The sequence below is a fragment of the Clinocottus analis genome, unplaced genomic scaffold, assembly GCF_023055335.1.
Source record: "Clinocottus analis isolate CAN_PGR_092001 unplaced genomic scaffold, fCliAna1.0.p SCAF_7, whole genome shotgun sequence".
NCBI classification, from domain to species: Eukaryota; Metazoa; Chordata; class Actinopteri; order Perciformes; family Cottidae; genus Clinocottus; species Clinocottus analis.
The window spans coordinates 1,595,001-1,618,355 of NW_027176229.1; the positions used below are offsets into that span (position 1 = coordinate 1,595,001).

The 23,355-nt window shown below is 44.6% G+C and overlaps 1 protein-coding gene across 1 annotated transcript in view; it reads right to left on the bottom strand.

Annotated features, from left to right (window-relative positions):
• Positions 1-23,355, bottom strand: part of antxr2a (ANTXR cell adhesion molecule 2a) — a 78,125-nt gene that overhangs the window by 25,537 nt on the left and 29,233 nt on the right. Inside the window, exons 13-16 of the mRNA XM_068566868.1 lie at positions 20,063-20,113; positions 19,385-19,474; positions 16,945-17,115; positions 16,028-16,108 (exon numbers count right to left, since the gene is read on the bottom strand). Of these exons, the coding sequence (XP_068422969.1) occupies positions 16,028-16,108; positions 16,945-17,115; positions 19,385-19,474; positions 20,063-20,113 (393 nt within the window). The remainder of the gene's footprint in view (positions 1-16,027; positions 16,109-16,944; positions 17,116-19,384; positions 19,475-20,062; positions 20,114-23,355) is intronic.

Genomic DNA, 23,355 nt, shown 5'->3' on the forward strand with positions numbered 1-23,355 from the left:
CCCCATTTGCATGCTGAAGTTCATTAGCATAATTAAGCTCATGTTATGTATAAAAAAATAGAAGAAGAAAAAAGACAAAGGCCTGGCGTTGAAGGAGTTAACGAGGTGGAGCCGGTAATTGGACGAGGAGTGACCCTTTCTCAGCCGCTGACAGGGGCGCGGATAATTCACTTAAATGGTCACTGAGACGAGGGGGGGGGCCTTAATGGTGAAATAAATAAAAAATAATTAATCATGATGACGGATGTCAAAAAAATGTTTTACTCATGTCACTGCACAGAAGTAGTAACACAAAAAGAAATGTGAGGTTTGAAAAGTTTGAATCCAGATAGATCTGTCACAGGTTAAAGACAAACAAGACGTCTTTGAAGAACAGTAGACGATGATCAGTTAACTCCACTAACATCATGAAAACTAACAAAATACGCTAAAAAAGGACTCTGTGGGGGAAAAAAGATGCAAAGGCACCTATTTAATGCAACCAGTGGCAGGTTGTGACCTTAGTCCGAGGGCCTTCAATGAGTACCTGACCCGCGGAGGCGCTCCACCAGTGGAACACACTCTGCAATTGAACAATGCGCGGGACGCCTCGTACAACCAACGAAGCCACTTCATCATCACTACACCAACAACTTCCTCCTTCCTTCCAATGAGTTCAGCCAGCTCGTTTTCTGGCCGACGGAAGTCAAGGTGCCCCACTGACCAATCACAGCGCATGTTAATGATCACGCGAACCCTGTGACCAATCACGTGTCTCGGGTCTCGAGAAGGCTCTTCCATGTATTTTAACCAGGCTGCTTTTATATAGAGGAAGACAGGTGAGATGTGATTGTATAAAAATGCTGTTGAACATGTCCCAAGAAGCCATACAAGAGGCCTGAAGGAGCAGAGGAACAGATGAAGGCAGCTGTGACATGAGAAAATAAGCTAATTATAATACATGTAGTGTATTTGTGAAAAACAATAACATTGTGAAATAATTTTAATTTTTTTTTTCAAGTATAAAATATTTATAACTTTGTGATTCTGGTTAGGCTTAGAAGGCCCTGACGGCCCGCCACTAAGTGCAACTAATGTTGCATATATAATTGGTGAAGTGTCGACTTGTTCCCTACAAACGACATTCATCACAAGATGCATAAAGATAAAAAAAGTGTCTCATCACATGCAGGAGTTATAGTTATCGGATGTCATGCCGTCATTTACATGAGCGGTTCATGGGAGCTCCTTCAGAGTATGCATGTTACCTGTTGAAGTTTACATACAGGTGTGATTACCTGTCTAAGTGTGAACTTAGACAGGTACATAAGCAGTGTTTCCTCTAAGCTGCGTGCGTGTGCGGCTGCGCAGGCCAGTCGAAGTGGCCGCGCAATAGATTTTTCAGGCCGCGCACATTTTTCAGACCTAACAAAGGTTGTTTTTTTCGGGGGTTTAAAATCTTTTTTGCGCCTTTGATCTTTGATGTGACGTGTTGAGCCCTCATACGATGAGTGAGCCACACGCATGAAAATAAATGACCGTCTATTCTTGGTGTTATGTTATGGTGGTCTACGGTGGCTTAGATAGCACAAACAGCATTCAAAGGTATTTTCCCAATATCTCAATATTCAAACAGCTATAAAAACAGATCCATCAATTACAACGCAGTCTTGTTCATGGGGACCTCTGCTATGCACATGCACTTGCCCATGAGATTGTACTGTACAGTTTGAGAAAATTGACTTCAAAGTCAGCTTCAATGACAATGATATTCATAATTTCACAATTTCACACCTTGAATACAGGTGCATTCAGAATTGCAATTGAGGCTCACTCGGCGGATGTGGGCTCACTTTACCGCAGTGTTGTGTAGCCTAGTTTGTTGCAAACCACTCTAGTTATTAAATTGTTTATATAGGCTACCTTTAGGAAAAATGACACCTTGACAATTTAATAGGCCTATAATTATTGTTAAGCACTGCATGAGCATTTTTCTTTCAAGGAAGTTCCACTTAAATGTTGTACCTGCTGAGAATTGACTAAACACCTTTGATACTTTTTGGCTGGTTTAGGTCCCTGAAAGCAGCGCAGGGTGAAGCTCTGTTTTAAGTGTGGCAGGCTGGTGCTGTTTGTCTTTCAAACTTAGGACTCACTTTCCCCCAAAACAGTGTAAGAACAGTGGAAAGAAGACACTTTTGATGAGTTTCACTTTGTTACTGACGAGTTTGAATGAAGTGTGTTTTTCACTCTGACACAATATATATATATATATATATATATATATATATATATATATATATATATATATATATATATATATATATATACATTTTAATTTTAAACTAATATTGCATATTAGTGCCTAATATCTGGAGACCTGCAGCCCTGATTAAATTACTTTGAATATTGTTGGTTTCATTTGGTATTAATTTGCGGCACTGTGACAGCTCAATAATAATAATAGTAATAATAATAATAATAATAATAATAATAATGATCCCATTGTATGACAGAAGTCAGCCGTGACGACCAGAGGGACCTGTAGGAGTTTGATCAGCCTCCTCTGGAGGAGCAACAGGACAGAGGGACACAGAGCGAGGAGGAGGAGGAGCAGGAGGAGGAGCAGGAGGAGGAGGAGGAGGAGGAGCAGGAGGAGGAGGATGAAGAGGAGGAGGCAGCGGAGTCAGGCCTGCAAAAACCAGTGAATAGAGGCAAATTAGTCACACTTCACTGCTCTATTCAGGATGTTGGGGAGCGGCTTGGCAGGGGGGCAAGTGTGGGGCGGGTGGGTTGAGGTTGTTTTCTGACCAAAAAGATTATATTATTCATAATGACAGTGAAGGAAAAAAGAGAATGAAAGAGACTTATTGACACGTCAACAGGTCATCAAACGAGGATGAAAGTAGAGGAAAAAGGTCCGCTGTCGTGTCGAACAACCGGGCCTGAGAACCACTGACGTGTTTACATGTTTATTCATGGCGTCTGTTACCAAAACATTTGAGAGCGATGTGGTATTACATGCAGCTGCGTGCGAGGGCCCTTCACTACGTATTAGCCGCCGCCGCTGCATTTATGTATACGAAACAGGAGCAGGCTAATTGAATATTCACTGTGAACATATTCCCTGCATAACATGACTCCCTGCTTCCATCTTTTTAAAAATTCAAATCGATGGGAGGAGAGGAAGGTGAAGGAGGGGGGGCTTAGAATACATTACTGCATGTATGTGTGATTCCTCCCCCCCCCCCCCTTCCTCTTCCTCACCTCCTGACAGGGAGGAGGAGGGCAAAGTGCAGGCGACAGAGCCGGCCTCGGCAAAGCTGACGTTAACAATAATGTAATTTAATTAAAGCCCAGATTCCCAGCGGTCCTCGTGCAAACGATGGGGCTTTGATTTTAATAGGTGATGAAGAAGAAAATAAAAAAAAGCTGGGGCACACGGGCGACGCCCGACCAGTCTGAAGGGTTCTGGGAAAAAAGGCACCGGCAGGACATCAGTTCAGATTGTATCAGAGGAAGGGAGGGGAGGGGCTAGAGCGGTGCAGGTACCAGCACCGGCCACCCAGACACAACAACACCGATCAGCTAATGGAGAGGAAGAGGAGAGGCCTCCAACAACAGGGGGGGGGGGGGGTGTCCCCCCAATAAACAAACAACACAAGAAGATACTCGACTGAGTCGGCGTGTAATTCGCTGTGTTCAAAGTGGATTTCACTGCATAACGGGATTTAGAGGGAGGAGAAAAACAAAGAGCTCATCCAGAGAAGAGAGAGAGATCAGATATGTGCACACAAATCAAATTAAAGCTTGAAGGATATTAAAATATGCAACAAACAGCTTTTTTCTCTCTTTCTTCTTCTTATGGGGTGACACATTGCTGGAGAAATTTATTGCATTAATTTGCATTAGAAATGGTCATGAAAAAAAGCAAGCGTTTGTCTTTTAATGACTTAAACTATTAAATATGCTTATGAATGTGTATCGTAAAAATAAATCTTACCAAAATAATGTTTTTGTTTTTTTTTACTTTAAAAAGTAAGGGCAGAAAATGTACGCGCACACTTCTAAAGGAGTTTGTAAAGAAACAAATATTTTATTCTTTATATTTTTCTGTTTTTTCCCACATTAGGTTACTTTTCACTTCACTCCTCTCACCAGCCGCCACCAACAACAATTACACGCACACACACACACACACACGCACACACACACACACACACACACACACACACCTCATTGGTAATCCTGTTACCAGCCAGGTCCCAGCGTGGACTTGCCGAGCAGGGGGGCACAGATGAGGATGAGGAGGAGGAGGGGGATTAACATGGTGGTCATTATCAAATTTACAACCAGTCATACAGACATCTGCCCTACTTTTCCTCGGTTAATGTAAAAAGAACTAATCTGGTTAAGAGAGCGCTGGGCGCGCCTCATAAATCGGACGGCCGGAGTTAAAGCTGTCACTTCTCTAGTGGGGGCGCGGTGCTGAGCCGAGCTGTCAGCTGGCTACTTGTTCAAGGCTAACGAGGCCGTCCACCGATAGGACTAATGAGGCCCAGGGCTCGCTGGCACACCACCACCACCACACCACTACCTCCACCACCACACCTCCACTACCACACCACCACTACCACACCTCCACCACCACACCTCCACTACCACACCACCACTACCGCATTATGTTAAGAGCTGCAAGGTGCGACACAGACATATACATCAATTGCTATTTATTATTATATTGAAGATAAAAACTCCCTTGAAGCAGCTTGCTGCACTTCATGGGGCATCAGCTGTTTAAACAAAATAACAATATTATTGTTTAATTATATAATCTGATTTCAGTTTTTTTTTACTTGTTTATCAATTGTGACACATGGAAAAACTTTAAAAATTACCTTATGTGAGCACTAAATACTTAGTTATGAAAAGGCGCTAAAAGTTTTGTCATGTGTGAGACATTGTCTACATTTATTAGTATTTCATATTGTTAAATTTTATTTGTTTTCTTTTACATTTCTACTCTGAAATTATCTGAAACATGGAACATGGAAGGTCCTACAATATATTCATGGTTCTAAATACGGAAAATGAATATATATATATATATATATATATATATATATATATATATATATATATATATATATATATATATACACGTTACGTTTTTACTGAAAAAGATTATTCTTGGTGAAAGAAAAACCCTTATTGTTGGATATTTACTGCTATAAACCCACACAACACACATACAAAGTGCCACAAAGAAGCCAACATGAAATAAACTCCTCCCCCTTTCAGCACGAAGATGGTGGGTGGGGGTTAAATGTCAAGCATGAGTAACGTCCGATTGTTTTTTTCCGAGCTTTATCCCCCCTCTCCCGATCTCTCCTCTCCCAACACTTAATTATTAGTGACGCTCTGCTTTAATTCCCATTACCCCTGTTAATTAGGGAATCTCATGCTCTCTGATCTGGAGGTTCGTTTCAACTAGATGTCATTTGCCAGGTTGTTTACTTCCATTAAAAGGTCTTTTATTGTGAAATTAGGTGTTGCATTTGTCTCTGCGTGACGGTAAACACCCCAACTGATGTTGCTGCGTGGAAGTCTCTTCCCGCACACGCCGCCCCGTGTTTATTCTGCATTAGTGCCACATCAGCATATTGTCTTATCAGACAGTTAGGTACCACATTATTTCTATCGACGGCTGCGGCGTGATAGAAAACGTGGGTCTTTTTTTCCCATGCGAAACAGCTGAAACTAAATGTTCAAGGATGCATCATCTTTTTTGGCTCTTTTATGTTATTATTATCATTCTAACACCGAACAATGCATTTTTTTAAAGGCTTTTATCAGTTTCAGGAAAGATGTTCTCACCATATTCAGTGTGGCATTGTGATGCGACGAGATAAAAGCAACAGGCGGGAAGCGTGAAAGGATGAGTATGTGTGCATCTGTTTAGTCGTTGTTTTTTTACAATACCGAGCAAATGTTTGCTCCGCTTTACATACTTGGATCAAGTGACAAAAGATGCAAAGAAAGAAGCTGCTAAATACATCCTTTATGTATGAGACTGAATAAACAGTCTGCTAAAATGGATCTCACTGCTGAGCACAGTACAAACACTCCTAACTGTCTTTATACCACGTTTAGAACCACAAGACGTCGACGCATCACATCAAAGAGTTCCCTCTCCCGACGCAAACAAGAGGACCATGCACATCGTGGCTAGTGTTTCAGTGGCAATAGTGGCGTATTTTGCTTGCTGAGAAGCCATTTCCTTTTGATCATGTCGACCTAAATCCATGTGACGTAATCATTAGCTCGCTAGCTGTACTGCTAATGATAGCTACTTAAATGGCCCCGCCCTAAAGCATACTTTGATTATGCTGAATTGATGACTTGAAACTAGAGATTAAGACTATAGGGGTCACCCCTCTGGTGGTCAGGAGAGAGAATGCAGCTTTAACACATGAAGCATAGACTTCTATACAACCAGAGGAGTCACCCGACTGGTGGCCAGGAGAGAGAATGCAGCTTCAAGACAATTGTGCATCGGCTTCACTCGATAGAACCGGAGGTTGCCTTCTGCTACAGGTACACAATATGTCACATTTTATTTTATGTAGAGCTCAACAAATGTCCATTTTGGGTTCTCTACCACCAAAACATAAGCTTGTATTTATAGCACAAACAAAAGAATTAGTGACTTATTCTCTGCTCACGGTGCTATTACTAAAACTATACCGTCGCAACTGTTTGCTACTGTATTATTGTTCAATATCTAATGTATACAGTACATGTCCCCTTTAAGATTTCCACACAGCTACTTCCCCTGTTGTGTCCTCTAAATGGGTCATTGTGCATCTCCGAGGCCACAATCAGCCGGCCTGATTTCAAGTGAGGCAGCCATTTCCTCTCTTGGATGGTTTCCATGCGACCAGCCTGCTCAGTACATACTGACACATCAGTGCAACCATTCCAGCAGCCCGTTTACTGCTGGTCCTATATCCGTGGCTGCGGTCCAATATGTAAGTTGGGTTTAACTCTTCTACCGCTGGTGATATTAGTCATCCGCTATGTGTGTGCAGCATGTGTACAGATTGGTGACGCTTTGCTCTTCAAACTGGCATTGAGAAGTTCATATCATCTTTTTAGGTTCTTTGTGCAACCGATGTGTTGTTTTTAGCCCCTGCATTGTGGTTCTCATCCATGGATGGTGTATTTTCTGTAATATTGCGGTCAGCAATAAAAATAAAAAAAATCCTGTTTTTTGTCAATGGAGTCTGTGGCTTTGAAGATAACGTCTCCTGGTACTCATGTTGGAAAGTGTCAGCTCCCTCAAACGTTTTGAATGTACCACTGGTTGAACTTATTTTTACTTCATTTTGTAGTCACGTTCACTCGCAGCTACTTTAAACCACTTTGCTGCTCAAACATCAAACATTTTGCAAATGGTTCCCACAAAGAGCTAATTAAATCTAGACCCAAAAGACAGATCATATTCAAACATCCTAATTGTCTGATTGTACTTGAACACATCACAGGAAGTTTTTCTAAATGGTCTGATGTCGCAAATCAACTACAGGTCAACAAAACCACAAAAACTCCTTAAAGACCGTATTTTGAATGAAAAGTACTTTATTAATCTCCAAGGAGAAATTTTTTGTCGTACTAGCAGCATCCCAATGCCATAAACTAAGTTAAACACACAGATGATAAAATAAAATAAATAATAACAGGAACAGCGGGTAACAGATGTATGCATAAGTAAGAAATAAGTATAAACATATATATACACATACATGCAAGCAAGCGGAATGGATACATATATATATATATATACATACACCCGCACACATATACATACACACATACATACATATCTACATATGCACATATACACACATACATACATATACACATACATATACATATATACAAACATATACATATACATATATACATACATACACATACCTACACATACACACCCACCCGTGGCCCACGCACATACATGTACACATATATACATACATATCTATATACATACACACGCATACACACATACATACATACACATACATACATATGCATGCATGCATGCATGCATACATACATACATACATACATACACACATGTACACATACATATACACATACACATGTGCAAAACATACACAACAAGCAAAACACAGCAGTGTATTCGGAGGATAAATTAGTGTATTCAGTGTATTCAGTGTATTCAGAGGTTTGATTTAAATTAAATGTAAACTGAAATGTACAAAAAGTGCAAAATGCAAAATATATGTATGCAGCATACATAACATATATACATCAGTATATCTATATACATGTACAGTGTACAGTGTGACTTAGTCCACGGATCTGGACTCAAGGGATTTATTGTGTAGCCTTATGGCCGAGGGTAGGAATGCCTTCCTGTAGCGGTCCTTGTGGCAGCGGAGCGTGATGAGTCTTTTTGAAAAAGTGCTCCGCTGACCCTGCAGGAGCTGGTGGAGAGGGTGGTCCGAGTTGTCTAATATGGACAATAGTTTCTTTAGTGTCCTCCTCTCCACCACCTGTTCCAAATGCTCCTGCTTGCAGCCGATGATGGAGCCGGCTTTCTTAACCAGCTTGTTAAGTCTGTTGGTGTCACCGGCTCCAATGCTGCTCCCCCAGCAGACAATGGCGAAGTACAAGACGCTGGCCACAACCGACTGATAGAACAACTCCAGCATCTTGCTGCACACGTTGAAGGATCGAAGCTTCCTCAGGAAAAAGAGTCGACTCATCCCCTTCTTGTACACAGCGTTGATGTTGGCCTTCCAGTTCAGTCGGCTGTCGATGGAGACACCCAGGTACTTGTACTCCTCCACCATGTCCACGTCCTCTCCCAGGACGCTCAGAGGTCTCGGAGCTGTTGTCTTCCTCCTGAAGTCGACCACCATCTCTCTGGTCTTGCTCACGTTCAGAAGCAGGTGATTCTCACCGGCCCACTCCACAAAGTCACTCACCACTGCTCTGTACTCCTCCTCCCGTCCATCCTTAATACACCCGACCACTGCAGAGTCATCAGAATACTTCTGCAGATGGCATGACCCTGTGTTGTACTGGAAGTCATTGGTGTACAGGGTGAACAGGAAGGGAGACAGAACAGTTCCCTGTGGGGCTCCAACATCACTGACCACCGTTTCAGACAGCACACGGCCCATTCTGACAAACTGTGGTCTGCCTGTGAGGTAGTCAGTGATCCAGGAGATGGTGGACGAGTCTACCCCCACCCCCCGCAGCTTCTCACTCAGTAGCAATGGTTGAATGGTGTTAAATGCACTGGAGAAGTCAAAGAAAGTGACTCTCACAGAGACACCGGTTCCATCCAGGTGCGACTGAGCTCGTTGCAGCAGGTAGATGATGGCGTCATCCACTCCCACATGAGGCTGGTAAGCAAATTGCAGAGGGTCCAGCGACGATTTCACCTGCGGCCTGAGGTGGGCCAAGACCAGTCTCTCCAGCACCTTCATCACGTGGGAAGTGAGGGCAACTGGTCGGTAGTCCTTGAGGCCAGATGGCAACGACTTCTTTGGGACAGGGACCAGGCACGACGTCTTCCACAGCACCGGGACTTCCTCCTGCCTCAGGCTCAGGTTGAAGAGGTGCTGCAGGACACCAGACAGCTGGGTGGCGCAGGTCTTTAGGACCCTGGGGGTGATGCCATCAGGACCTTCCGCCTTGCCCTGTTTGAGTTTCCTCAGCTGTCTTCTCACCTGGTCAGTCGTCACAGAGAGAGGGGGGAGGGGAGGTGGAAGGGTGGAAGAGCCCATTGATGTTGAGGGCTCAGTGATTGTGCAGCTCAGCAGGGGGGGCATAGAGGGTGGTGTTTGGGGGGGGTGTTGGATGGGGGAGACGGAGACGGGCTGTGAACTAAACCTATTGAAGAAACAGTTCAGCTCGTTGGCCCTCTCCAGGGAGCCTCCTGGCTGTCTCCCTCCAACTTTGAAGCCGGTGATTTGCTTCATCCCAGTCCACACCTCCCTCGTGTTGTTATTCTGGAGTTTGGCCTCCAGCTTCCTCCTGTAGGAGTCCTTGCCCTCCCTGAGCTTCACCTGCAGGTCGCGCTGGACTCTCCTGAGCTCATCCCTGTCTCCAGACCTGAAAGCAGCTTTCTTCTTGTTAAGAAGAGCCTTCAGGTCCTTGGTGATCCAGGGCTTGTTGTTGGGAAAGCAGCGCACAGTTCGGGATGGGATGATGGTGTGTTCACAGAATTTAATGTATTCTGTGACACAGTCTGTCATGCTGTTGATGTCCTCCCCATGTGGTCCACATAGCACAGCCCAGTCCGTTAACTCGAAGCAGTCCTGGAGGGCGTCATCAGCCTCCGGAGACCACCTCCACACAGTCCTGGTGGTCACAGGCAGCCTCTTCACCAGAGGAACATACTTAGGAGTCAGCAGGACCAGGTCATGATCAGACCTGCCAAGGGGGGGAAGAGCAGTGGCGCTGTATGCATCCTTAGTATTTGCATACAGCAAGTCCAGAGTTTTATTGTTCCTTGTGGGGCAGTCTACATATTGTTGAAAAGTTGGCAGAACTTTGCCCAGGGTGGTGTGATTAAAGTCACCAGTAATAGTCAGGAAGGCACCAGGCTGATGATTCAGCAGTCCAGATACAGTGGACTGGATGGTGTTCTCTGCTTCTCCGGCGTCAGCTGATGGCGGCACATAGACGGCAACAATAATGGCGGACGTGAACTCCCTCGGCAGATAGTATGGCCGCATTCCCAAGGCCAACAGTTCAATGTTCGGGCTGCAGAAACGCTCCTTCACACACACATGGTCGGGATTGCACCACCTCTCATTCACGTACACTGCAATCCCGCCCCCTCTCTTCTTACCGCTCCGTGCAGCGTCTCTGTCCGCTCGAACCATCCTGAAGCCGGGCACAGACGCGCTATGGTCCGGAAAATCCGTGTGCAGCCATGTCTCCGTAAAACACAAGAGGCTGCACTCACGGAAGATCCTCTCAGTCCTCACCAGCGCGCCGAGCTCATCGGTCTTATTAGACAAGGACCTCACGTTCCCCGTAATTATTGCCGGTACCGGGGGTTTGTATTTCCTGGTTTTTGCCCTCCTCTTGACACCCGACCTGCAGCCCCGAGCCCTTCTCCGTAGCTCCGCCGGGATCACAGGTCTGTCTCCAGGCAACAGTTGTGTTTTGCGCAGCGCAATCAGCTGATCGCGTGAATAAACAATTGTCCCAGTCATTGTCCGTAGTGGTTTTGAAAGTGTCCATTGTGGACGAAGTTAAATCCGAAACGTGAAAGAAAGAAAGAGACAGGGAAGTGAAAAAAAAAGACAATAAAAAGTAAAACATGTGGGGAGCTACTGCGACAGGCAGCCGTTGGCACGGCGCCATCTTTAAACTCAAACTCAATTTTCCAACATCCTTGGACATTCTCGTTAAAAGCCTTTCTTCCAAATGACGTTAAACATATTGGAATTCACTATTATCCCCCCACCCACACACACCCATCGGCCGTTCACTCCTCTGCCATCTGCCACGGAGAGAAATTCTCAGAGATACTTGAGCTCCATTTTCTCTGGAAGCTAATTTCCCAAAAGTGACCCGGTGGCTCACCATGTAATAATGCAGCGCAGAGGCCAGAGAGCGGCTGCCAACAGTCTCAGAGAGCAGGCCTGTTTGTTTACAGTAATTACACTCATGTCTCAAAATGAATGTGGTAATTACTGACATCTTAAAAAGTTACATGCGTCACCTTCACGCCAGTCCAATATTTAAACTGAAAGAGCAAATATCAGTTTTCTGTGTTTTGGCTCTATTTCCGTTCTGCAAACAATCACCCCGCAGCATCCTAATTGAGCGCAGAGAAGCTGAGCTGCCGTGTAGGGAGAAAATGGACCCGAGCGTGTATCGCTGTGACCTCCAAGGACAGCTCTGCCGGGCCCGGCTACGCCTGGAAAGCAGACTGTCACCTCCACCCTCGGTGGCCCTCGGCTTATGCCAGCCTTGTCCTCATTTTTTTCTCTCGCCTCCTTACACCTCTCTTTTACAACCACCCTTCCTCTTTTCTCCCTCCCTCCCCTCACAGTCACTTAATTAAACGCTCCCACGGCACCGACGACGTGGCCGACGGCTGTTGAATGAAGACGCCGTGATGTCACAGCCTCAAGGGACCCCGAAACCAGGGAAGAAAAAAACAGCTGCAGGCGAGAATAAGAGGGGCGGGGGGAGGGGGGGGGGGGGGGGGGGGGTACTCGGAGAGGTGCAGAGCTGCCGCTATGGCTAACACCGGCGTTTCCAGTCATCTGCTGCCTCGATCGAGTGAATTCATTTACGTTGTTGTGTGACTTTGTTTTTTTAAAAGGGTTAGTTTGGTCACAGTAACACTAACTTACTAACTAACCAACTGAGGGAGGCAGCGGTTGGCCAGCACCTCCTGAGGTCTGCAAAGTAAAAATCTGTGTTATTGTCAATGGAGCCTGGTGACGGCTCCGTCTGACAGCAAAGCAAAGATGTAAAAATATTCAAAATCTAACGAACGCTTTAACTGGTATTATCCGCTCAGTCACTTAATTAAACACTCCCAAAGCTCCGCTGCCGACTGTTTAATGAAGACGCTGTCTCAGCTGAGGTGGAGGAGGAAGAAGAGACACAAAGAGGCGTTTACTTCACGTGTATTCTTCATCGAGATCATCATTCTATGTTCGTCAGAGGCATTTTAACGATCTCAGTTGAGGATCCGGCCTTATAGATCTGATTCTACTCTCCTAACTCCTGGCTTCTCTGTCTGTGAACACATTCAGGTCTTCCCATCATTCCCTGCCTCTTATTTTCCTGTAGTGCATTATATATATATGTGCTATTTGCATTGAATACTTTGTTGGCTCCCGTATTAGAGTGAAAGCCTTTGCACAACAAGGGTGTGAAGAAGGAATGTCAAGAAGTATTCATACGGGTAGCGATGGGAAATTGTGCCAGTTGCAGTTTTTCAATAAAAGTTTTGAATATATTCTCTGAGGTCAGATGACAAACTACCAGGATCCCGCTGACTGCTCGAAGTAAACTGTTGTATGGAGTTTGCTTTAAGGTGAAACGCTCCAAGAGGATTTTGAGTTCCTTCTGGTAAACAGTTACGCAATTTATCCATCTTGGGCTTTTATTGTGAAAGGCAAGAATGAAAGGAGTGGATCGTCAAGGGCTGAAAGGTGCAATACTCTTTGAATACGACCTGACTTTTTTTGTCAGGTCGTATTCAAGATATTTGTAGACTCTACAAAAACAAAATTTGAAAAAAATAATATATTAATATTAATACTGATGAAAATCCCCAGTTTAAGAGGGGATTGAGGTTGATTTTTTTCATGATTGATTAATTCATTGTTTTCTCTATAAAGTTAGCGAGTCCTCACATTTTAGAAGCTACAAAACATCTATCAAGTAAGATTAGTCAAGGATAGAAATATATAATAATTCTTAATAATATATTTACATTTTTTGAATATCCAATCAAGAAATCCGCTGCATTATTACAGGACTATATCATGGAAATAATAATGCCCTTATTTTCAGAGTGCTGCAACTTTAAATCTCTTCCCCTGGTTGTTCATGGGATTTACATTCGAATGTTTAAAATAACAAATACCATGATGTCATGTGTTTATCATCTCAAGACATGTTGAGCGTGTGAGAGGAAAGCAAACTATGCTGTGATTTTTTGAAGGGTACAGGGAAAAGGAAGGGGCCTGGTTTTTTTTTTTTTTTTTACATCATAAGAGGATTATATGTCTATGTGATGTGAACTTTATTTATTCTATATCTGCCTTTCCTAATCATAAAAAAAATATTTATTCAGTCTACAAGTCGCTTTAAATGCTTATTCTACCATTTTACTGGTCATTCTGTCCATGTTCCCGAGGAAGGTTTAAAGGGTTAAAGGTCGTGCAAAGATTACTTTTAAAGAGGCTTGTGTGAGGAGTCAGACACAGTGCTGCTGGTTTCTTTTTGGCTTTGCCGTCTCTTCTGCCTCCTTCTGTAGGAGGTCTAATGTATGCTGATGCATCATTCATCGCACACATTGTTTGGACATTGTGTGGACAGCTGCTTAAAGAAAACAATACCTCGTGAAAGTGTGTGGGGGGATGAGAAATAAAAAACACTCATGCATGCACAACGCCGCCTGTTCAAAAAAAGAAAGAAAGAAAGAAAGAAAGAAAGAAAGAAAGAGAACCTGATTGAGCACCAGAATAAGAGAATAAGGCCAACCTCTCTCCCCTCCACCCCCACCCGCCACCTTCCTCTACCTGCTGTCCCCAGTCGATCCCCGGCAAAACTTGGCGGCAGATGTTGCCGTGCGAAGTCGGCTCTGAAGTGCCTCCCTGGCTCCCCGGGTCTCACCGACAACACAGTCAAACCGCATTAGATCTCTTTATTTGTGCCTGGGGGCGAGTTCGGCGCTGCAGCTGTGTCCACCCCCGCCTCTACCTTTGGTGTTGGAGGCCCTCGGGCGCTAAAATGTGAGACCAAAAAAAAAAAAGAAAAATTCTCTCTTCTGCATCTGCTGACAATCCAGCAGTCTGGCTCCGGGCGGCAGCACTGAGGGAGGGAAAAGGGGTGAGGGTGGACACTTGGCAGGGAGAAGAGGGAGAGAGGGAGGGTGGCATGGACACCCGGGTCCCCGCGCTGAACAGATGTCTGTGACAACCTGCTTCCTTACACCTGTACGAGTCCTTGTAACCCGGCGGATGCGGCTCGCTGAAAAATTCATGACCCTGGAGGTTTCCTGTCCGCCATCAAAGACCGCTGCCTTACCTCCCCCCTCCCTTCCTCCTCCCTCACTCACTCCCCTCCCATCCCCTCAACTCTCCCCTCACCGCGGCGCCGCTGCCCGCTCTGCCATCTACACCTCACCTCCCATAGGACCGCTCAGACTCCTCTCCCTTTCAGTGGAGTTGGGTCTATTTGTTCGGTTCAATATCTCGCCGGGAGCCGGTGAAAGTTAAAGAAAAGGAACAATTTTACAGTCCACGAACAAAGGACGACATGTGCTAATTCAATGTGTTTAGAGCTCTGACCGACAACACGGCGACCTTGACCTTTGAGAGATATTCAGCAGTCATGAGAGCAGAGTGGACGGCCACTGCTGCTGCTTGTACATATAAATAAATACAAAGATATAAAACGTGCATCATGTTGCTTTTATGTGTCGCTGAGTTATTTGAAAGAGCCGAAGAGCCCAGTGTATCTGTGCAGATGAGTCAGTACGTCCTGTGCAGCTTCTGCAATACTTCCACTTGAATCATCGTGCAAAAGGTCCGTAGTTTCTTTACAAGAAGAGGCCAACGAAAATCGGTTTGTGGCCTCGAGAAATAAAGTCGTGGTTTTGTTGGACGAACCGCTGCCTCAGAAAAGCGCAGAAGAGACCGAAACATCTGCTTTTACTCTGACTTGGTGGCGGATTGTGGCGTCGGGTTTCAGTGCAGCTGAAGTTCTGCCTCTGCTGGGATGGAGGTAGAGGAGAGTCGAGGGTTTGACCATGTAAAGTCGCGCCCCGTCACGTCTTCCCAGTTAGGAAACAAACGACGCAACGCTGAACTCCAGCCAGCAGCTTCCACTGCAGAGAGACAGCAGCACTGACTGTTGGAACCGACACAGCTGAACTGGACCTCAATACCGCAGCAAAATAATGGCTTCTTAACCGTAGATGTGGTGACTCAAAAGATTTGAAAGGATGAAAAAAAGGCGGTTTATAGAAGAGTTACAACAATATGATAGAAATTTCTCTATTTATAAGCCTGAATGCAACTAGCTGCTCTGAGACTGTGACTCACTCCCTTCAGACTGCAGGTTTGTGCAACTGAAAACACACACACACACACAACTCTGAAGCTCATACCTCACACGTAGACACCCTACAGTAAAACACACACACGTTTATTCCATCCCGCATGCCTCTGCATAGTTTGTATCGCTTGTGTGTCGAATCTTCCCTCAAATGAAGTTGCACACTTTCTTGTTTTCTCAACCGACTTACCTCGTCTGCGTTTGTGGGTCGCATGAGGGAAACTCGGTCATACTGCCGCCCGAGCAGAGCCCACACAGCGTCAAGGCGACCCTGGTGGAAGAAAAAAAGCAAAATTATAACATGAAAGTTTGGAACAAAATAGAACAACAAACTCACTTTTGGTTGCTTTTAACTTTTTTCTTTTAAAACTCACCAACATTATCCTCTTTATCATATCAGAGGTTGTAAAAACAAGACACTACCTTCTGATTTACAACTTTCCTTGAACGCATGACACGTGATATGTGATGAAAAAAAAGCCAAATCAAAATCTTACATTATGTATTTCGTCAAGAACACATTATTCTAGATACCTAATTTAAAATATTGCTCAAAAATAAATCGTGTTAACGAACCAGATTCTATCAACGGTCATTAATCCAAAAATATTTGTGAAAAGATATTTATATGGAGAAGACCGAACAGGACAACAGGACACGTCACGAGTGTAGGTCGTAAAAATGCAAATAGTTACTTTTCTTTTTTACATAAATTGTAAAAAGAAAAAATGCAACGCCTTTTTCTTCTATTTTTAAATAAATGAAATTGAACAAATACAATATTTTTGTTTTTTTAATACTAAGAATACTTTTCACATCCTGGATGAAAATCCGTAATATTCCTTAAGTATTTTTTTTTACATTAGTACACACAAACCCTCCTCTACAAGTGAGCAGGACTTTGTAGAGAAGTTACCAAGTGGCCACATGTTCTATCAGAGGCTGTTAAAAGCTTTAAAGACCAAGCAGGTTGACCTCTGACCTCGGACCATTTTAGTTACATAACCAATGACATGACCTTGATCCTGAGTTAGTGGGACAGGAACTGAAAACGATTAATGCTGGAAGAGAAACATGCAAAGACGTTCAGTCACACGGGTGGCTCACCTTGATGGGGGTGTACCACTTGTTCTGGTTCTGGTGGTAGGTGGGGGCGGCCTTCGGCGTAGGACGCCTGATCATCGGCTCATCCGCGTCCTCTGGTACAGACACGATGGCGTTCTTGGCTTTCTCCAGCCGGGCCCCCTCCTCGGTCGAGCCTTTCTCTCCCCAGCGCACCTGCAGCACACGCACGCGCACACACACACACACACACACACACACACACACAGACACACACACAGACAGACACTTTAAGAGGTTTGCCAGATAACAGCCATTTTAGGTAAAAAAAAACTAAAAAAAAACTGCCAGATGCTCTCTCTCGAGCTGGTGTTGGGTTATGTCCCTTTCTGGGCTACCATAGAAACACTGTGAAGAAGGTCTGAATAAAGGGTTTATTCTTAGCCAACGAAAACACAGCGATTCTTACTTTCATTTGATTGTACACTAATAATAACATAGCTATTAATAATGTGTTCAATTTCTTCTAACTGAGCAGTCTAAATGTGACACGCTGGCCCTTTAAGAAGAGAACCAAACCGCTTTTATCACTACATCATCCATAAGAATATGAAGCAGCCTTGAAAACCTGTTTTTGCTTTTACTAATCAGCCCATTTACACGTGGCACAATGTGTTATTGTGTGAGCGTGTGAATGCCGGCCTGTGTGTTCGTTAAGCTGTCCTGCTTTTTAATTGAATTCATCGCATCTGTTGAAAGGAGGAGATAAAAAAAAAAGAAAAGAAAAAAAAACACAGTCACATGAACGGGGAGAGGTGATTAATTAGCGACACAGTTTTCAAGCTGTAGGTTAAGCCGTGACAATATAGAACAGCTTTTCAGACTCATCTGTGGGATGCGTTCTCGGGTCCGCCGCGTCGAGCAGCGAGGAGGCTGCGATGAATAAAAGATACAATGTCACACCAACCGGCTCCACGCGCACGTTTGAAATATTGGCAGCGGCAAAGCGGCAAGGTGGAGGTGGTGTTCGCAGCATGGTGTCTTACAAAGTGGATGTAAAGGGGTATGAGGAAGGGGAGGGGGAGGGGCAGCGGGTGGCTTCAGAAGTGGAGACGGGCCTGTCGACGAGAATCAACCTGCCGCAGTAAGATGAGAGTCGGAGCAACACTCGTGGAGGGGAAGAAAGTAAAGAGAGCTCCCTGGGGATGCTGGGAAATCCCTGCAACGCACCAACTTCCTCGGGGCCGGGAAGCGGTAAGCGGGAAAATAGCGAGGGGGGAGGAGGAGGAGTAGGAGGTGGAGGGCAGCTCGCCTCGAAAACCTGGATTCCCTTCGGAGGAGCGCATAACAAGAGAGGCTGCCAAGGTTTGGGAGTTGAGATGGGGGGTGGGGGGATGTGTCAAGTTGACAGCGGCACTCAATCCTTCATCCGCGGCAAAACGACTTGATCCAATCAGGACCGGACGGCCAAGGACGAGATGGCAGGGCCTGTCATGTCGGAGGCATCAGCGGGCTGACGAGGACAGCGGGCCTCCTCCTGCCGACCGTGTAACTCCACAAACTTGTAGCTTCAGAGAGAACACGGACCGTCAGCGGTTTTCTCCCAACATGGTGCCGGTTCACATGATAACGTGAGTCACTTCCTGCTGTCTGGGATTCGTTTTTTTATGGGATTTCAGTTCACTGTTGTTGGAAATATTTGAGAATAAAAGATGTCTGAATGTTGTTAAGAAAACATGAACGGCTTGTTTTCTTTCTTTTTTTTATCGCCAAGAGAGAAGAAGAAGACAAGCTGTTGAAGCCAAACTTATTATCTGAACTTTCCAGCATTCCTTGAAGGCATCACACGTGTGAAGGACGCTCGAATTAGAAAGAAACCACAGAATCTAAGCTCGAAAGAATGACATATCGTGAAAAACTATACTCGAGTGACTCAGTTGAGACCAAAAACTCTGTAAAAACTCTGACTGAGGTGCCAGCAGCTGATATATATATATATATATATATATATATATATATATATATATATATATATATATATATATATATATATATACATGTGGAGCCTCAATTTATTGTTCCCAAAATTGGTAGCAATTGATTACATATTGTTCATAAAGATTCCATTGTTTTTACTTTTTTACCAGATTTGAGGCTTTACAAGTGCACAAAAGAAACGTTTGAGTTCCCTCTCCTTTGAGCCACGATTGTTCCGTTGGCGTAAAAGGTGCAGGTCTTTTATAAGGGAGTGAAAGACGATTCCACGGCAATTAAAATGTGACAGCAGCAAAAAAAAAAGCGAAAAAAAAACAAATGCTAAAAGCCATAAAACATGTTGTGTCTCAGAGGGTCAAAATGGTTTCACACAGATACATCTTCAAAGAGACTCGTGTGTCCACCGGGACGGAAGAGACGTGACTTTGTGATGGTAATTAAAAGTGTTTGATGCAACACGTCGGCAGGTTGAAGGGTTGAGGGCTCTAACCTCCATGCGTCTGATCCCTCCTGCTCCTCTTCCTCCGTAGTAGGAGGCGTCCACGGTCGGCCACTTCATCTTGGGCAGCGGCTCCGGCTCCTTCAGAAGACAAAAAAGCGGAGAAACAGGCGCATTGCAGTCATGAACAATGATGTGTGAACTCTACCGCACGGACAAAAGGAAGGTCATCAATGCACTTCCTCTCAACAGGAAAGACATTTACGTCTTTTCGTCTGGAAGGAAGAAACTAAATAATGAGTTTGTTTCCTCAAAGGATTTCCTTGATACAATCTAGAGATACGAGTCAGATGTTTATAATACAAGGAGCTGCTACTTTTCAACCATTCTATAAAATAAGCAGTCAGACATTATTGGACATTCTTTCTTGACTTTTTTCTTGATCCCCCTACCAGCATCTTCTAAAGTTCATTATTTAACACACGCTATATGGTTTATTTGTGCACACAGAAAGTGACACACATGGTTTCAGTGTGAGTTTAGAGAGTTTATACTAAGCTAGGCTAATCCCTTCAAATTCAAACACAGAAGTGGGAATAAAATCAAAGTTTATTTTTAATAATAATAATAATAATAATAATAATAATAATAATAATAATAATATATATAAAAATGTGATATAAGTAAGCATGAGGAGCGTTATATACTCCACCACAGCGATGTACTCACAGGTGGCGGAGGACGGGAAGGTGGAGGAGGCGGTGGTGGGTCTTTGATGACCTGGATAAACAAGAGGGGAAAAAAAGCAAAAAGAGCGTCAGCACAATGTCCATCAGGGGATGCATCCGTGTACACACACACACACACACACACACACACTGGAGCTTTGTCAAGACAAGCCTCGCCGTGGCTGATGGAGGTGATTCGTGACAGGTGACTGAGTCAAACAGAGACGTCCCTGAGCTTGCAGCTCGGCAGAGACGCCGCTGACTACTGATTACAAGAGGCTGTGCTTGTAAACCAAAATCAAGCCCCCCCCGACGCCCCTTTTCCTGCACCCCAGTGCAAAATAAGGAAAACCTGAAAACCAACTTGTTGACAAGGTAATGGTGGTGGTGGTGGTGGGGGGGGGTCGTGCCGCCCGCTTAGCCCTTAATTAATTGGACGGGGTTCAGCGCTCCCGAGCAATTCCCCCCAATCATAAAGTCCTAAGGAGTTAATTAGCTCCGATGAGATGCAGAGGAGGAGGCTCGGGCTCGGCTCCAAGCCCCCCCAACCTCTCGTGTGGATTGAGAGATGAGTGAAAACACACACACAGGAGGGGGGAATTCAAAATACAAAAAAAAAAAGCATAACTGCCCACCTCTGCCACAGCAGAGTGACCGGCCCGGCGGCATTGTTCGTGACAACGGCGGCTGACACGGCATCCGAGGAGCAGGTTGTCCACAATGTGATTCCACTCACGGACAAGATGCCTCCACCGGGTTCCTGCAGATGTGCATCGCCAAGCAAAGAGCAGCCTGACGGCGACACTTGTCAGGTGTCAGTCAGACGCCTCGCATTCTGACAGACAACTTTTTCCTTCTTTTTTTATACCTGCCGGGATCGCTGGAGAAACCATCTGTGAGAGGGATCATGATGCGAGGTTATATATATATATATATATATATATATATATATATATATATATATATATATATATATATATATATATATACATACACACACACACACACACACATACATAGATAAAACAAACTCCACCAATGTGAGGTTTTTTCCCGTTTGATAAGGTTTTAAGGTAAATACTTTTGGGTTCTGAACTGTTTCTGGACAACAGTACGTTTATCACATTTATTGAAGATTAAATGATAATAAAAAGGAAGTTCCTGGCGTTGGTCACTATTTGGCCTATAAATATATGCTGCACATATAATTGCAGGTTTTTTTCCCCTCCAACCTGACGGCGGGGCCTTTTCGTCCATTAGTCATGGCCGCTCGCTGCATTTGCTAAATTGGTTTCGGAGAAAAAGAAACGAGCGATGTGATAACGGCATATCATAGATCCTAGCAGCTGTTTCATTTACCGTTAAAGCGCTGGGGATACACCATCATACTGTTGTCATTAGAATAATGAAAAATAATCAATTAGGGTTAATTAATCGCTCTCTGACACACACACACGCACAGAACTGGCTGGATGCAAATCCAGCAAAGGCCCGCTAGCCGGCGCTTCGCACGCTGATTGACGTCGCCGCAGCCACACCTCGCGCCATCGGGATGATCTCTTTTTATTAAGTAATTACGCAGCAGATTTCCGGGACATATTGTGGGACAAATAAAAGCATTATACAAATGACGAGACTCGGCTGCTGCTGCTCTCTTTCTGCAGCTACCTGGCAGGACAGATGTTGGAAGCGGGCCGGCGTGATTAAAGAACCTGAACCGCGGGACACACCGCCGCCTGAAACCAGAGGCCGGCGGCTCGACCACCGCTGTCACGACTCTATGGGAGGGGGGGGGGGAGTTGTGGGCGTCGGCGACCCATATGGACGCTTGCGGAAAAAAATGGACTCTGTAATCCGTTCGCTCCCAACGTCCAGCTCACGCCGTGTGGCGTCAAGCTGTTTCGGGAGGATTATCGGGACGGATCAGTGGCAGGTAGCATATTTGGAAAATTTAGACAAACTCATCAGTGGTAGAAAGTCATTAAATGTAACTGGTGTTAGCATTACCGCTTATAATTCTCATATTTTTACTCTTGTATCTTATCTTTGTTGTTGTAATCAATTTTTTCTGTTGATTCATTGCCGATTTATTAGGTGTACTTCTTTCACACCTAATAACTGTTCTATTGTATTTTCATTCTTTTGTCTTTTGTTGTCATTCCGCTGTCATCTTCGACCAAATTCTGGCCCACGAACGTCCTCCGGGGAGCAATGAACTGTTTGTTTTATCTCTTTCAACGTAATTCGGACAGCAACAGAAACAAAAGAAGACCGGAGAGCAGTGCTCACGACTTATTATGAAAATAATATGAAGCAATCAAGAGATTATTAACATATTATGCGCCAACCAAGTTGAAAGTGTGTCCCAGAGTGCATCACAATTTAAGTGATGATTTGGAAGAACGGGAGGACTGTGACTCCAGAACTCTCCGATCTGAACCGGAGGCCACGCCGCTCCGAGCCTAATTTCCAAAACAAATTATAAACAAAGAAATTACCACTCCACAGCTTGTGTGACCTCTCTTTTGGCATCACTCCATGTGGAGAGAGAGAGACACACAGCGAGAGAGAGGGATTGTGGGAAAGAGGTTGGCCATGTGTGTGTGTGTGTGTGTGTGTGTGTGTGTGTGTGTGTGTGTGTGTGTGTGTGTCATCCTGACTGCAGAAAGCTGGCAGACTGGGGGTTTAAATATTAACAAGCCACACATGGCCCTCCTCTTCTGCCGCGTCCCTCGATGGAAGACAACAGCAGCTCCCTCCACCAAGACAAACACGTCCACGGCCAGACATGCTGCAGGGGGTTTACATTTTAATGCCTTTGTTGGTTTTCCAAAATATGCTTCCATCTCATCCTGGATGGGCTCCCTTCAGGTCCACAAAGCCAGGTGACGTCTATCATTTAAGGGGCGGCGACGACGGACGGGGGTGGTGGTGGTGGGGGGGGGGGTTGAATTTGCCTTTAACAGATCCCAGTAGATGAAAAAAGAAAAATAAACCAGGGCGCACCATCTGCAGCCCCTCTCTCATAGCCCCAAACGATAATCTGCTGTGGATTTTTGTAAACGGTTAAGTGGGTAAGGCTCGGGGGGGAGGAGGGTTGTCCCCAAAAGGGGGGAAGATGAGAAAAAAAAACAACAATGAATCCATGAAAGAAAAACTACCTTCCAAGAGTTTTTTTGTTAATTTCCCACCTGTTCACGTGGGGAACAATGTCATGTGATCTGTGGAATGCATGAATGACCTTTCTGACCTCCACATTCAGACACACACTCATGACAAATTCTCTTTCATCAC